This window comes from Bombus pyrosoma, linkage group LG6 (genome assembly GCF_014825855.1).
Source record: "Bombus pyrosoma isolate SC7728 linkage group LG6, ASM1482585v1, whole genome shotgun sequence".
NCBI classification, from domain to species: Eukaryota; Metazoa; Arthropoda; class Insecta; order Hymenoptera; family Apidae; genus Bombus; species Bombus pyrosoma.
This window is the reverse complement of record NC_057775.1, coordinates 8,219,754-8,237,434: the sequence shown is the minus strand read 5'-3', so window position 1 is coordinate 8,237,434 and position 17,681 is coordinate 8,219,754. Positions and strand designations below refer to the sequence as shown.

The 17,681-nt window shown below is 36.9% G+C and overlaps 1 protein-coding gene and 1 pseudogene across 1 annotated transcript; both read left to right on the top strand.

The window, feature by feature from the left end:
• The first annotated feature begins 1,389 nt into the window (after positions 1-1,389).
• LOC122568241 (defensin-1) lies at positions 1,390-4,736 on the top strand. The gene is made up of 4 exons (XM_043727773.1): positions 1,390-1,441; positions 2,343-2,620; positions 3,257-3,437; positions 4,437-4,736. Exons 1-4 carry the CDS (start codon positions 1,434-1,436, stop codon positions 4,474-4,476), a joined length of 507 nt encoding a protein of 168 aa, XP_043583708.1. The 5' UTR covers positions 1,390-1,433; the 3' UTR covers positions 4,477-4,736.
• A 6,187-nt stretch (positions 4,737-10,923) lies between these two features.
• Positions 10,924-11,458, top strand: LOC122568425 (annotated as a pseudogene).
• The last annotated feature ends 6,223 nt before the right edge of the window (positions 11,459-17,681 follow it).

Sequence of the window (17,681 nt, the reverse complement as noted above, 5' to 3'; positions counted from 1 at the left end):
ATCTAATAAGAGAATGTTACGTCTACATGAAGAAAAGCTACTTCTATTTGAAATAGCTACGTCAATACCAAGTATATATACCTTGAAGGAAAATAAGTATTAAAATCTTTTAACTTTATAAAAAGACGTAGCAGTATATTTACATTCTGAAAATATCTAGGTTTGGCAAGTACTCTGTCTCTGAAGAATATGCACGCGATGAAAATATTTAGAAATAACTAAAAGAAAATTTTAATTATATCTTTCCTTACATCTTATATCGAAAATAAATCATACTTTTGTATCGTAACGTTACCTTAAACGAAAAATTTTCCCTCCCGTTAAATTATATTATTATTTTATTTATTATTATTTATTTTTAGTCCGTGCCTTTCGGCTTTGGACGAACTTTCGATTTACATTTCTTACGCTTATTTTGCTTCTTATATATCTACCTCTCCTCTTATCTACTCTATTGTATTGCACCCCCTCAGCTTATTCTATCTCTCACAGGTAAAACTAATGACTAAAAATTATTGCAACTTATGACTACACATTATTGCAAGGTTGGTCTTTTGCCTGCTTGCTGTGCTACCTTCTTGTCTTTCCTCCCCGTCTTGTATTGCCCTTGCCCTTCTCTTCTCTATTTCCCGTTAAATTATATTAGTCGTTAATTAAAATTGTAATTTCTAAATAATCCACGTTGTCAATATGGGCATGCCGATATTTTATTAATTTCCACTTAGAAAGCGATATGTTGTTATTTATCATCAGAATGGTTGCAAAATTTTCATCCAACCGCATTGGCATTTGTTGAACAGAAAAGATTTATAAATTTATTAGACGCATGCGATGAACCTACGAAAATATTTAAATTATTTCAAGATATCTCTTCCTCCGTTGTAAGAGACAGAAAGGAAATTTTATAAAATTTACAGTTGTGGTTGGAAAATTGTAGTCGTAGTTCGCAAGTAAGTTTTACTTTATTTATATACCTTTTTCCATTAAAGTGAAATTATATTATTTTCAAAATGGAATTTACGCTCAGATTATGAAATACGAAAGGAAAAAATCGTGGCTTCGGAACATCGATCATAAAGACAATAACACTGATTGAAAGGAATGGTATGCGTGTGGGAAAACCCAATGTTTAAGATAACGGAAATTCTTTAACGATTATCTGTTAGCATTGGGTATCAGAGAGTATAAACGGTGTTAAGCGCAAAAGTTTCTCGCTCTAGGAATCCCCAATTTGCATACATGTGTTCGTATATTTAAATTTGGAAATACCAAAAATCGGAGCAACGAATTATACGAAAACACGAGATAAAACTTGTTTATCGAACATTGTGGAAAATTTCCAGTAGCAAACAGCAACTTTAGATTTGCTGGAATATTTCAAGTAGATTGCGGATTTGTAGTAGTTCCAAGTAGATTATGCATTTATAATAAATATGAAAGTGTAAGAACATAGAAGAACATGCAAAAATATATAAAATATTCAATCTCTTTATAATATTTAATACAATTTAGTTACGTTGATAAAGATATAAACTCGCAAAAAGATTTGCAGTTCAATTACGAGAATAGAAGCATTATACGTTATATATGTACATGGCTGTAAAGATATTATTTATAAAAAGAATAAAACGAAGAAAGATGGAAATATTTTGATACGACATGTTCGATTAATTTTAATAAAAAAAGCGCACACATCGAGAATCAACATTTCTCTTTGTTCCCATTATACGCAAGATACGATCATTCTATTCCAATTTTCACGATGTTCAACATTAACATTGTGCATTATTCTATTAGAATCGTTTAAAAACATTTTGAATTTTATTTCAGTTCGGAAATCAGCATATTATTATTTCCTATTTAAGTGATTAAGTGGAAAGTCGATGAGAGAATGTAAAAGGTATTTGTTATAAAAATTGTCGGGCGAGTTATATACGTATTTTTTCAATATCTGAGATCGTAAAACAGATCTAAACGAAAATATTCCATAAAACATCTAATGAAAGTATTTAATAGAATAGCATGAAATTGTGGCAATTAATTTTACAATTTATGTAATTGTAATTGCCAATCTCTAAATCTGACGTATCAAAAATAAAATAAAGCATTTGGTAAAATATTTAATAAATAGCTAATTGATTTGAAACGCAAACGAAGCAACTTAATAGAATATCGTCGAATTATCGATACTAATTGCATAATCTGTACGATTATAACTATTGATCTTTAATTCCTCAACACTGGTAACACAGATATATTTATCGAAGTAGAGCAATTAGAAATTACAAAAGAGATAAGCTTTTATCCATCTGACGCGATCACACAGCAAGAGTTCATTCCAGGTTTCAGGGACTTACCCGTATGCTGATGAAGAGATTGCCTTATATACTACACTTCATTGAGTATGCACTTGTACACACATGGTTCAATGGACACGGAGTTGTATATAAACCGCGCCAGCTAACGTTCGATCATCAGACACTTCTTGGTCTATTCGTCAGTAACTTGAACACAGTCTACCGTCGAATTTTCACAAAAACTTTAGCCAAAATGGTGAAGGTCTATTTTCTTGTCGCTCTTCTCTTTGTGGCTGTAGCCGCCATCATGGCAATACCCGTGGGTAAGTGAACTTTCTATCTAATTAAATAACTCGCAAATTATCACGAATGTTCAACCGTTCAACGAAAATCTCTCAACATTCCTCAGAAATAAGAGTTCGTTCTATTCGTTAACATTAAATTTTTAACACCCATATTTCTCGATCCTTTAATATCTTTTAATATTAATCTCTTAATATCTTCAATTTTCTCATTCAACAGCTTTTAAATATTAGCTGACTCGATACGAATTCGATACAAATAAGAAGCCTTGCGCTTTTTACGTTTACAAGATAAATGAAAATCATCTAACGAGTTTAACTATCCGGTGAAAAGATACGCTCGTTAGCTATATATTTACCTGAGCTGTATGGACCCTCCATACTTCTCGATGATTATCAGATATTCAAGAAATAATTACCGGGTATAATAAGGGTAATTAGTGGAATAATTGCCAATAAACGCAGAAAGACAAAACGTTGTTTGTCATTCGTGTTCGTTGTTCATTGTTAAAGACAGCTACTGTTTTAATGCTCCACCATCTTCGTCTTTCTATTGAGAAATATCCGAGCGTTAATTCTCGATTCCTTTGCCAATTACCGTGTTTCATCTATTATACGCAGCAGACAGAAGGCTTAAAGACGGTATTTAAATTTCAGAGGAGGAATACGAGCCCCTCGAACACGCTGATATCGAGGAACGTGCTGACAGACAAAGAAGAGTGACCTGCGACCTTCTCTCCATCAAAGGAGTCGCTGAACATAGTGCTTGCGCTGCCAACTGTCTCAGCATGGGCAAAGCTGGAGGTCGCTGCGAGAACGGAATCTGCCTTTGTCGCAAGTACGTGATTCCTTTAATTCCACTTGCCCAAGTTGCTTGAACTTAAACGACCAATCTCGAATGTTTTGCTACGACTATTCGACGTCTGTTGATCGAAAACTCTCGTACGTTACACGTGATTCCGTATTAAGACTCAAGTTTGAAGTCACGAGATTTCTGCAATCTCAACGACGATCAAATCTTAGACGTTTTAGCGAATCCAGTAATACTTTAGTGAATCTGCTATCGATCGAGGATTCTCGCGTGTCAAGTGTAATTTTTTCTATCAACGGTCGAATCAATTTCGTCAATTCGTTTGAACTTAAGCGATGGCCAAGTCTTAGACGCCGTGGTAGATCCACTGATATTTTAGTAAATTCGATGTCCACTGTTCAAGTAAATTTAATATAGTTGGAAAATTCTCGCAGGTTAAACGATTATTAAATATAGCCAAGTTTCAGTTTGTTAAATGTCGAACGAGTTGAATTTGAACGACGATTAGGTTTTCAGTATTATAGCGTAGATCCAATAATCTTTTAGTAAATTCAATGCCCGTTGAAAATTTTCGTGGTACGAAATGTAACTTTTGTTTTTTAAAGTACCGCAGATGTTTCAGGGAAAATTCGTGTTTTAATTCGCTTGGAAAGTTTCTATTGTTCGTCGTGTTGGACCTTGTGTCGCGTTGATTATCGATAGCTCATGCTGTTACCATAGACGAAGTTACTACTAGATGAAAATTCATAAGATTTGTTACGAAAACGAAGCGAAAGCAAAGTTTAGAGAGTCGGGAAGCTGATTATTATTGATGTGCGTAATTAAATATCCAAAGGTAATCTCGTGTCTTAATTTTGAAGTATTGTTGGAGGTAGCTAACTTTCGTGTCATCTGGACGTGTTATAGATATTTCAAATATTCGGTAAACGAAAGTACTGTAAATATTGTACAGCTATTAGACGTTACGAGACTTGGAATATCCTTAGAGCAGAAAATGGGAAGTTCACTTGGTTTTTCTCGTTTCAGGACCAACTTCAAGGACCTGTGGGACAAACGTTTCGGTTAAATACAATTCCACCAATCCTACACCAAGCTCTGACGAATTTTCCATGCAACGAGGGATACGCGAAGAAGACGTGACTAATGTCAAGAAGTTACCAAATATTTAAAAAACTACGCTTATTTTATTATAGTTATAGTGAATCTTTCCTTACTAAAAATTCCGTGGAGCTTAGGTTGTTAAAAGCAGTTTTATTCGATAATACAGCTGAGGCTTTTTAACGAACTATTATACAGAATAAATAAAGTTTCAAAGGAAGAGAAAACCCTTCGTATTTTATCCACAATTAATAACTATAAATAAAACTTATTAGGCTAACAGTGAAATTTGGTACACGAGAAATCTCAACTCTCCGTAGAATAAGTTTCTATAAAAAGTACAATTCCAAGGAAGATAGGCGACAGATCGATTCGATTATTTATTTAGATATTTGTTTATTCGTTCCCGAATGAAGAAATTGCCTTTGATAATTATTTCTCGGATATATGATAATATAGGATCTTTACTACGATTACTTCATTTACGATAAATGGATTAAACCGATGTTGGTTAAACAGGAAACGATGGTTGTTTAACACGTTGACTGCCACGCCTGTTTTGAAAAAAATCTCCGTCAGGCCACGCGTGCAGCAGTACCAAGCGTTCTCTGCTCGGTGCTCCCATCGATATTTTCATAATGCGAGTCGCTCATCCGGTGGTCTTACCTCTCGTTTCTTTTGTTTCAATTCCTTCGCATTTGTTTCTCATTTTTCCACTTTCTAAAAAATCAGTTTGAATCTTGGCCGAGCAACGAACGGTATAACTTAAAATCTCTGCCCTAATTCGTTACAATGTCGAAAAGAAAAATTGAAAACTTATTTCTTAGTGAGTCAGATAGCAGTGAAAAAGAAAGCTTTTACGAGGCTTATGATTGCGGAAGAAGCATTGGACGCGTATGCAAACTATGTTATGCAAATAAAAGACGTCGAATGGACCGAACAAAGGCACGAAAGAATTTGAAGAAAACAACAACTTATTGTTCAAATTGTCCCGACCAACCTCAGCTATGCATAGGATGCTTTAAAGTTTTACGTGCTAAATAATTTTTTTAATAAACCATTTTCGTATTACTTTTATAACAAACCATTTTGGTATTATTTTTATAACAATTCAACAGTTTTATTATTATGGAATATCTTTTCAAACACCTACGACGATCTATGGGTTTCGTGGCCTGACCAGAAACTTTGCTGACACCCGAATACGGAACTAAAATTATAATATTTTACCAAATGTCCTAATGGACAAATTGTAAAATGTAAACAAACAATAAATAAAAAAAAACCCGAATACGGGTGTCGTGGCAGTCAACGTGTTAACGTGAACTAATCACAATAATGTATTATAATTAAGACAATTAGATAGTTAATTTGCAACTCTCGTCACCACGGATCCAACGTTCTCTCGACAAAGCTAGCAACACTCCCTCGACAACGCAATTCTTCTGAATTCTCGATTTACAATCACTGTTAATTCGTCCCTTAATTAGTTTCATTTATTTAATCAATAATTACTTAACTTGTCGCTTAGCAACCCCTTGTCTTTTGTCTTAGACCCACCACGCACATGTTCCGCAACCGCTTGTTTATAAATCGCCGGATATCTTTTAGGCCTTTCGTCCTGCAATAACGCGAAAGAAAGGAAGAACGTACATTTACTTGCGCTATATTCCGAACTCGTAATCGCTTTGGTCGATAATTCCAATTTTAATTTCATTTTCGTGTATCTGCATTTCAGGGGCCTAATCCACAGCGTAGCCGCTTTCAATTTAATAAGAAACGCGGTGCAAAGGAAGATCAATGTTTGTAGTGCTTCATAACGAACCCATTATCTATTTCATTTTAATTCTCGTGAATTTTCTGTTTGCTCCCGTTGATAAGCTACGTTGCGCGATACTCGCTCCCTTCTTAATATCGTTCAGATTTAATTCGATTACTAGGATTAGGCTGATTTTAGTTTCTGTCGTAACATTATCCTTCGTCTTATTTCCTTTACTTGCACGACTAAATGAAAGCAGTTTATGATTTACCACCATGTTGATGTTAAATAAGAATAACGAAACAAGAAAAAAAAGAAAGACCGAGCGTAGTTCGTTTAAGGATTATAACGGGGATCGTGGTGATATTTTTTAAGATTAAAGAAGTAGATTTTCAGCAAAATCTTTATCGTTCATTCGGTCGAAGATCAATCTTGTAAAAGTTAATTATTTAAAATTTAATTGAGCGATATACTTCATTAGAATTTAACGAATATTAGGTGTATAAATCGTAAACATTAGTTTCAAATTAGCATGTTAACTTCCCCCAAATTATATTTAATAATTGTAGTTTGCCATCGTATTGTAATTTTAAAGTAACGCGAAATTGTGGGAAAATTGGTTTCGTAAGCAATAATAATTTTCATTGTTCGCTATATTAATAACCAGAATCGCTTATCGAACATTAATGACCGTATCTGTTGTATCATTGATGTGTACGATTGACGCGCATATTAATATTATTCCGTCGTAATATTTGATTATTCCAAGAACAACTAAATCTTAATAAAATCCCCTCGAAATTCCTTTTTCTAATCGTAGAACTTCACTCACGATATTTTTCGTTAAAAAATACGCACGTATAAATTTCCTTGACAATTATCCTACGATCGTACATCGTTTGGTAATAATAATCCGCATCCACTGCAATTATTTCGAGCTTCATAAATAACTACGTATAGCGATTAATCAGTCACACCGTTCTTAACCGCATCGAGATAAAGCATACGTGCTCGTTGACCTAACAATCGCGGAACAAATTACCGTGCGCAAAATACCTACGCATTAAATACCCATAAAGAATGACCGTTTATGTTGTTACTGCAAAATATTGCCTTTCGATATATACGAGGCTCATGCGTGAATTATTTTTGCGATTATGCATAAACAAAACGTAGGTATAAATTCATCGGCTGCAATACCGAAACAGCAAATCGATTTATTAAAGATTTTTGCTTTCACCAAGCGACAAATTAGAAATCGATTTTCAGTTTTCGTGTTTTCGAACGATGACAATTTGTTTCGTTCGTACGACTGTTGCTCCTCCCACGAAGAAAAGGAACGACGCAGAGATATACAGGAACATCATTTTATTTACCAAAATAGTTACTCTTAGTTTGACGAACGTTCTCTTCCCACTCTACGCGTCTTCCTTTTCTTTTATGAAAAGAGCAGCATAGCTTTTATGGTCCCTCAAGCAAGTAACTTGATTTCTATCTCAAATTTTAGACTTATAGCTTGTCGCTATTTCGAGAAAATGCCAAGAAAATTCTTCTATAAAACTTCTTTTATAAAAGAAAAGAAAAATATAGACAATGTGAAAAAGAATTATTAATCGAAATTAGTAACTATTAATTCCACTATTCTGATAAATAAAATTACGATTCTCTGTATCTCCGCAACATTGTTCTCGCAGAAGAAACGTCAGAACGTTTTCGCTTATCTGATACATTAGACAGTAAACGCGAAATGATGGAGGAAATTTATGAAATGGCAAAAATTCATATTTTTAAACGTTTTTGAAACGAATTTAATTTAATTCGATCGTCTAACCGAATTATCTTCGGCAAAGGTTGGAGAAATATAGAGAATGGGAATCAAAATATAAGATTTCTCGTCGGAAAATTGCAGGGAGGAAAGAAGAATAATTAATCGGGACGATTGAAGCCGAATCTTATATTGACTCGAACGAATCTTCCAATAAATTGACTTACTTTAATCATCGAGAAATTCTCTTTGCCCGAAGCTAATATTTGAAAATGGCCCTTTATCCAGGCGTATTTCATCTCTATTAATAAAATCCGATATTCGAATCAATATAAAAATACTATAGCCAGTACCATTGCCAAGTTTCGTCGTATAATAATCACCGCAAATCCAAACCTCCGTTAAAATTAAAATCAACTAAATCTCTTCCTTCCTCTTATCAAAAAATATCTCCTCCATTCGTGATAAAAAGAAAAAAGAAATAAATTTCTCCCTCGGAAGGATCGAGCATCCGACGTATGAATGACCTCGGAGAAAACTCGGCGCGTACTATCTTTTTGCGTAGAAAAGGTTTAGTCCGAGAGAGGAAGAGTGAAAGACCGTGAACGAACGAAAGAGAGACGAACGTATAAACGAGAACTAAACTAAGAGAGAGAGAGAGAGAGAGAGAGAGAGAAGAGAAAGAGAAATTTGGATCGGTAAAAGAGCAGGAAAGGAGAAAACACGACTGGAAAACCAATATGCCTTGTGCTTCGGTGTGCAATTAAAAGGTCGAGAGAGTTTACTGTCGATATTTTTCGACCAGCAATTATTGGAATCTTTTTCTCATCCTCCTCCTCCTCCTCCTCCCCCCCTCCCCCACCTTTTCCCTGATATACAGCCAGGGTATAACCGGATCGGACTCGCCACGACCACGATAGTCCTGCAGGACTCTTCTGCATGAAGAGCCCTTCAGAAGCGGACAAATGCGGCCACTATATGCACTTATGGTTCTTTCCACGCTTTCATTAAAAATTGGACTCTGCTCTCCAAAGCACCTTCTTCTCTCTTTTTCTCCTTTTTCCCTTTCTCTCTCTTCCTCTTTTCATCCGTGTATCCGTCTATTTCTTTTCAATTTCTATAGAGCTGTCTTCGTTCAACGTTCTGCTCTATTCTTCCACATCGGTCCAGGCCAGGCTCCGGCTCTTTTTTCCCTCCCTATCCTTTTTTTGCCACTTCTCGTGGCTCGTGTGGATCGCCAGGATATAGCTCGATGTCAGTCATATTCGTGACTGGCTTTTCATCTTTGTTCGTTCGCCGGGGCCCGTCCTGTGTTCCGTTGAAAATTATTTCCTCCGGTATTCCGCGCCGGGCATTTCGGCCTCTTCAGCTGGAATTCGGATAGCCGCGATGAATCGCGAAAAACCGCGTACATCGGGCCGAACTTTCCTCCCGTGGATAACGTTCGTTTTCCGCGTTAAATCGTTCGCGGACGATCGTGACGTTCGCCCCCCTCTTTTTCTTTTTTCTCTCCTCGTTTAAGAAGATTTTTCCCGTTAATTTGTCGCTTAAGCATAATGAACAAACTAAATATATATAAAACAATAATCAAACCAATCTGGACATACGGAGTCCCACTATGGAGGATGGCAGCAATGAGTCACATAAATAAAATAGAAACAGAGCAAGCAAAAATCCTAAGGACAATAGTTAACGCTCCATGGTACGTCGGAAATGAAGATATACGAAAAGACTTAAAGATTCCAACAGTTAAAGAGGAAATCGCCAGATATGCAAAAAAGTATAAAGAAAGACTTGCAACACACCCAAATCAGCTGGTTGCTGAAACGAATAAAACAATAATAGAAAGAAGACTGAAGAAGAAGCATCCTGCAGACCTCACAATAGAACAATAAACAACCTGGAAGATGAAGTCCCGCTGGGGGTAACCATCCACATGCTATATTTCATCAAAACCCAAACTATAATATTTTACCAAATGTCCTAATGGACAAATTGTAAAATGATTTATTTAAAAATAAAAAAAAAAAAAAGATTTGTCGCGAGATCATCGTTTCTCTGCGATTTCTCGATCGATCGTCGTTAACACTAAGTTTAACGAAGATCAAGGCGCCGAATTTGCATCGACGAAATTGCAACGAAGAGCGAATCGACAAAATTGTAATCGTTGCAAACGGCAGGCAGAGATCGTTTGTATGAAGCGTTTCGGTGACGGAGGAGAGGCCGGCCGCATTGACTCCGGCCGCTAATGAGGTCGAATAGAAACGATTTTTCCGATAATTCTCTTCTTTTCTATGCGTTATGCTTGGCGAGTTTCACAATACTCGGCGACGTTATTTTTATGTATCGTTGATTTAGTCAGTGAATTGAAGTAAACGCCATCCACGTTTATATTTTTACTTCTTACACGTATACGTTTCCTGCATGCATGTGGCAAAATGAAATTTCATAACAAACGAAACGGTGCAGGTATTTCTTGTAAAAGACAACAAAAAGTTTTCCCGATTATTCGCAACGATATTTCGTAATTCTATGTGTATGCGCATATACGTGGAATTCTATTTAAACGGAAAAAGCTTTATTTTTTAATAACGTCATGTATGAATTCGAAAAATCGCGTTGTTTAACGTCCGCGCGAACGTTTCGTATTACCAGAAAGTAAATGGAACAATACGAAACACTTCGTACGATTCGCAAGCTTTCGTGTACGTTGCCTCGTAATTTAGAAACCTTTTCTAACGATGGAGATTAGGAATTAAACGACCACGATAAAAATCGAATATTTTCTAATTCTCAAAAAAATGAACGTAAATTACTACCGTAAAGGGAAAGCCTTAGAATAAAAAAAGGAAGTAGTAAAGGAGTGCATAAAGGAAAGAAGCCAAGAAGGGAAAAGAGGAAGAAAGAAGGGACTAGAAGAGGTGAGAAATGGAGGGACGTAGATGGAAGCAAGAGAAGAGCAAGAAAGGATGACAGCAGACCAAATTATAGAAGAAAGAGAGAAGCAGAAGAGAGGGGGAAAGGATAAGGGAAACCAAATATAGCATACATTACAGAAAATCGCCAAAGAAGAGTTACCAAAGTACTTAGAGGGGAGGATGAAATGGAAGGACAGGAAAATATTAGCAAGATTCAGATGTGGAAACGAGACCAAAGCAAGGGAATACTGGAAAGAAGAGGAAGAAAAAAGATGCAGACTGTGTAAAAGGAAAGAAGAAGACCTGACACATGTAACAGAAGAATGCGAAATAACGGGAGGACCAAAGGACACAGAAAAAATACTAAATGAGACTGGAGAAGGACTAACAGAACTAAAAGCAGTAATAGAGAAGAGAAGGGCAATACAAGACGGGGAGGAACGACAAGAAGAAAGCACAGCAAGGAGGCAAAAGCCCAAAAGTTGCCATAGTTTTAGAGACAGAATAATTAAGGGAGTGCGATATAATAGAGGGGAGGTAGATATGTAGGAAGCGAAATAAGTAAAAGAGATGTAAAACCGAAAGCTCGTCCAAAGCCTAAAGGCGCGGACTAAGCAATAATAAATAAATAAATAAATAAATACTACTATAAAGCAGTCTATGACCTTTTTCATTTGCATCTAAATGTGATAGACGTATACATATTGAATGCGTTTATTCGAGTCAATATCGCGTATTATATAAAAATCAATTCTTATCGAAAGGTCAAGAAACATTAAAGTTTTTTGTTATTTTGAGAATGTATTAAATGATTAATCGTCAGTTTTATTAATAATATCGAAAACACGGCTTTACGTCATGCGATAAATTTCTTCGCCTATTTTTTTTTCCTTTTCGGAAGAGGAACGTTGTCGACGCGCCTACCGGGACAAGTTCAATTTTTGTAAATTCGTTCGATAAACAACTACATGCGATCTAATTCACGCCATTTTTGTCCCGTTTTTTTTTTTTTTTTTTTCGGAGCACACACGTGCGTTATTAAATACACGACGAGAAAAAAACGCAGCTGCGAGGTGAAATTGCGTGCCACGGCAACAACAGATCTCCGATGAAATTTCGCATTCAATTTATAACGCGTTGCAATTTCTAGCAGTCACGGTCGTTCGCCGGAAATTCATTCGTTTTCATCGCGTATGCGTGTCTGGTCACGTAGCCAGGATCTTCGATCGTTCACGAAGAGATGTCTCCACTCGCGTGTGTTTCTACCTGCAAGTTGAATCTCCTGATCGCAGACTATTCTGTCGCTCGCAACCAGTGTGAAACAGGCGCATCTGGCGATCGGTAGAACGAGAAATTCATATTTTCGGCCATAGACATCGATTACCTCGACCATGTCGAAATTTAGCAATTTCGATCCTTTCAACAATTTGATATGCGCAAATTTTCTCGAAATAAAAATTTCCCATTTTTCGACACAATGATACACGTCAGGAGCGCGTGTTCAAACAGGTGACGCATAGCTGAAAGGATTAAATTCGGTTGCGAACGCGTGATTACGGTATTCGATTTCGAAGGGGCAATCGCACGCCGATACGCTCACTTTTACGGCCGAAAATCAGCAAATCACGCGTTGTTAACGGAACGCAATCATCGATTGCGCAACAGCGGTTCGCGATTTGCATTATTCTCTAACTTTTGCTGCGCAATCATTTTCCAAACATACACACTGTCTCGCCAAAGTATTTCAACTACACTCTATATACGGAACTTCTAACGTCTATGACGCGTACGCGTTGTATGAAACGTTTTGAGATTTCATTAGCATTGTAACGAGACACGATCGTACTGGTAAAGTTTGCAAACAATTTCAACACGAATATAGAAGTTACAAGATATTTATCGCGAACGTATGGCGAAAGATAATGAAAGCAATTTGGACGTACGGAATACCACTATGGGGGACAGCAGCAATGAGCCACATAAATAAACTAGAGTCGCTACAATCGAAGATACTGAGAACGATAGTCAACGCCTCATGGTATGTCAAAACCGAGGATGTACGCAGAGACTTAAAAATGCCAACGGTAAAAGAAGAAATCGACAGATACGCAGGAAAATATTAGGTTGACCGAAAAGTGTGTTTCTTTTGCAAACATGTCTTTTACAAGAGTGCAGCTTCATAGAAACGTGAAACCAAGTCTGTGAAATGTCGCGATGTTTATCTCAACAGGACAACATGGATCGTACGTAATTCGACGAAATAATATAAAACAAAAAACCTTGTGCGTCTATTATTTCCTCATAAAAGGAAAGAAACTTTTCGGACAACCTAATACAAGGGAAAGAACGGCGACGCATCCAAACCAGCCCGCTTTTGCCGAGCAAAATTCTCGTAGAAAGAAAACTAAAAAGAAAACACCCCACTGATCTCTTTAAAGAAACAAAATAGTCAAACTCGAAGATGGTATCCCCCTGGGGGTAGCCATCCACATGTTATTTAGCAATTAAGTTAGAAAAATTTACCACATGTTCAGCTGGACAAATTGTAAGCAACTACCGTTTACTAATATCTTCTACACGTTTCAACAATATATTCTGCACGTTTTGCTTACGACGAAATAACAAACGCGAATAGTTTGTTGAAATAAACGAAGCCTTGTTATAATATGTCGCTATCAACTGTTACCAAGACGCCGCGGTGGTCACCCGTGACCACCAATAGGACAAACGGTCCATTGGAGAAGAATATTGTCTTACATCATCAATTTATTATTATTTTGTCATTATACGGTTTAAATAATAAAAATACTCCCGTGGCATCCTCAGCGAAACATGTGATTTCGACGTGGCAGTCAAAGTGTTAAATACGTTTGTACGAAGCGTACGCTTGTATCAAATATCTTGCAATTTCTGCGTATAATATATGTTGAAGTAGTATTAGAACGTCAAATGCTTCGATAGTGACAAATTTTAAAACATCGCAATGTTAATCGTGGACATCATAAAATAAAAAATGAAAGTGAAAACGAGTCCAACTGTCGCTCGTTTAATTATTCATTTTTAAATTTAATAATTAAGATGAAAGAAAGTACTTGCGTTTCTCGTATTTGAATCAGATAGAATATTGTAAAATATAAGGTTATACGATTGAACATTTATTTTTCTTTCAAATTCTTTTAACACGTTGACTGCCACGACACTCGTATTCGGGTGTCAGCAAAGTTTCTGGTCAGGCCACGTAACCCATATTCGGGTGTCGCTTATGACTACTTGCGAAGGATCATCGTAGGTGTTTGAAAAGATATTCCATAATAATAAAACTGTTGAATTGTTATAAAAGTAATACGAAAATGGTTTATTAAAAAAATTATTTAGCACGTAAAACTTTAAAGCATCCTATGCATAGCTGAGGTTGGTCGGGACAATTTGGATAATAAGTTGTTGTTTTCTTCAAATTCTTTCGTGCCTTTGTTCGGTCCATTCGACGTCTTTTATTTGCATAACATAGTTTGCATACGCGTCCAATGCTTCTTCCGCAATCATAAGCCTCGTAAAAGCTTTCTTTTTCACTGCTATCTGACTCACTAAGAAATAAATTTTCAATTTTTCTTTTCGACATTGTAACGAATTAGGGCAGAGATTTTAAGTTATACCGTTCGTTGCTCGGCCAAGATTCAAACTGATTTTTTAGAAAGTGGAAAAATGAGAAACAAATGCGAAGGAATTGAAACAAAAGAAACGAGAGGTAAGACCACCGGATGAGCGACTCGCATTATGAAAATATCGATGGGAGCACCGAGCAGAGAACGCTTGGTACTGCTGCACGCGTGGCCTGACGGTGATTTTTTTGAAAACAGGCGTGGCAGTCAACGTGTTAAGGGTTAATCCTTAGAGTTAAGAGTAGAAAACTCTACATCTGGTCTTTTTAGCTTTCTAAAGCACTGAAGCCATCGACAGCGTATAGACAAAAGACTGGGACGAAGGCAGACCATAAACAGTCGACAGGCGACGTTGGCTTCGGGGTTTTCAGTTATAGGGTAACACTGTTAGCGTGCGGATCTGGACCAGCTCAAATCATTATTTCATACTTGTTTCACTTCTGTATTTAAAATATATTTTTCTACCTCATAATTTATCCACGCGTCTCTCTCCTTATACATCTAATAACCTCAACACTATACTTTCAGATTTCTTCCAAACACTACTAATATAATCGCGATGGTCGAGTTGTATAACGGTGCAGAGATGTTTCCCGTAACACGCCTAATATATTCGTAAACGCTAATTGGATAGGGTGATAAAGAGCAAGGGAAGGACAAGAGAAGCGCCTAATCAGGTAGTTCGTAGATCCGAGTAGTTTAGCGTAGTTTAGGTTAACAGGATCGAATAAGTAGATTTAGGCACATGTTTAAATATAAGTGAAAGGATGTTGGCAAGAAGAGTAGACATCGAGTACCATCCAAGTGACGTCGAAAGAATAGAAGTACGTGCGGCATACGAAGTAAAAGTTTTTTTTTTATTTATTGTTTGTTTACATTTTACAATTTGTCCATTAGGACATTTGGTAAAATATTATAAATTAAGTACGAAGTAAAAGTGCAAGGCCAGAAAGATACGAACGGAATGTATCTTGTAAAATATCTTGTGGACCAACTAAAATTACGTAATAAACAATAACAATATTCGTAAAAGGTATTTAAGTAAGTGTTCGAATACTTTCACGAGGCTTCTTGTATTTTCGCTTCATCGATTTCTCGTTACACGAAAGTCGAAGTTCTCCTCGCTTCCACCTTTTATATTTCAATCTCGCTCTTATTTTAACGAACAAAAACGATTTGCAAACGGAGGTCTCGTAACTCGCGTTTCACGAAGATATTTGATACAAAATTGTCAAGAACGATATACCGTATTTTCTTCGAACTCGAGATATCTTTAAACGTTAGAAACGTCGTTTTATACGACCGAGTAATAAACGATCGTATAAAACTCTGGAAATAAACTCGAGGGAATTATCTTATCCATCTATTAGCCAAAGTCGTAACCACGTTGAAACGTTGCAGACATCGTGTAGAGGCAAGCGGTTGACGCTGATGTCCCCGAAACGAGTGACCGGCTTGGAAATAATGCGATCGCAGGAGCGCAGGTCGGTTTGGTCGGTAGGCGAATTAACGCTCAGGAAATCGGATTACGTCGTGACCCACAGCACTGACTGTCTACTAACTCTTGCATTAGCCTCCGTTCGAGCAAATTGCGTTTAGCCTGGGCTAAGAGGAGAGGACGATCGGCTTGCCAGGAGTACTCGACCGAGGTAAATTGCTAATTCGCGACTCGCAGAAATAACGTGGCCGTGGAAATACGCGAGATTTGGTCGACCAGACGCGGTTGTTCCCTTTCATTATCGCCAACAACTCGTGCTTTCACGCTAGAAGTTATAAATCGATAGTGATGGTGCGCTGATTCGAAGTCTGTTGGGACGTGTGTTCCAAGAGGATTGCCCTTTGTTTCGGTTCTATCCCCCGTTTTTCCTTTCTTATCCTCGCAATCGGTAATTTTACAGTTATTAATTAGAGAATATCGATCGATCGTGGATTAATTAACGCGTTCAATGAGGCAGGGGTTGCATAGACTTTCCTCTAGCAACGTATTTATCCAGGCATCGTCCGAAAGAAAATAGGAAATTCCGGTCACGCGTTCGTTCGCGTCTTTCGCATTGAGCGTGTTAACGAGAGAATATCGATAGCTTTTGTAATTGCCGAAGGGTATTGGAAAGTATTGGTTATTCGTAAGAAAGCTTAATGGCAGGTTTAATAGTCGCATTCGTTTTTGGTAAGATCGAATGGCTTTTGTATAGAAACGAAGAGTTTGAGGCTTTACGAAGTGAATTATTTTATCAGCCAGTTCGCGGAACCAGAATGTGTAGAACTGTAAATTTGCTTAAATTTGATTGGCGCAGTTGTGTTCTGAATTCTCACTTCCTCCTTGCGTATTTCGAAAGATTACAAAGATTGAAGAAACGTAGAAAAACATAGACTCGAACCTTTCAAACTTCGTCTTAAATTTCCCGCATGTACGTTCTTTGGAACGCGAAGCACCTGCATAATTGCACACTTTGAATTGCCATCAAGAAACGGTGAAATTATCGAAACTTACGTTTCCTTCGAGTAAAATCTTCTTCGTTACTTCTTCGTTCGAGTCGCCAGCTTCTACGATAAGAATCGGATTTATTCTCGTTCGATCTATACGCATTACGCGTTTCAAACGTATTGCAGACGAATGTGTTCCGTTTGCGAGGACAAACTGTGCTCGTCCGAGTTAATTAAATCCCTCGAGGGTAGGTTAAATTGCCTGCTAGGAAGTTAAACAGATAATTAGACAAATTGGCAAACTGATCGGTGCCAACAATTACGTTTCCATGAGACATGCGACGTGGTAACTCTTTACGATTGTTGCATCATCGATTACAAACATCGCCCTTCATGATGTTGCGTAGCATATCGTCTTACTCATCCATCTGCAAGCAATTTTCTCTTTTGCCACATGTTCGTCAAAATATTAGGTTGTCCGAAATGTTCCTTTCGTTTTACAAGGAAATAATAGACGCACAATGTTTTCTGTTTTATATTAGTTTATTGAATTATGCACGAACATAATAATAGAAATAGAACGAGACGGATCACACCTAATTCAATAAAATAATATAATACTAGAAATTGTTGTTCATCTATTATCAT

Excerpts from the sequence above, each read along its gene's own strand:
- LOC122568241 (XM_043727773.1), top strand. Across the intron at positions 2,621-3,256 it reads CATCATGGCAATACCCGTGG|AGGAGGAATACGAGCCCCTC; the intron begins GTAAGTGAACTT and ends TTTAAATTTCAG. Across the intron at positions 3,438-4,436 it reads GGAATCTGCCTTTGTCGCAA|GACCAACTTCAAGGACCTGT; the intron begins GTACGTGATTCC and ends TTCTCGTTTCAG.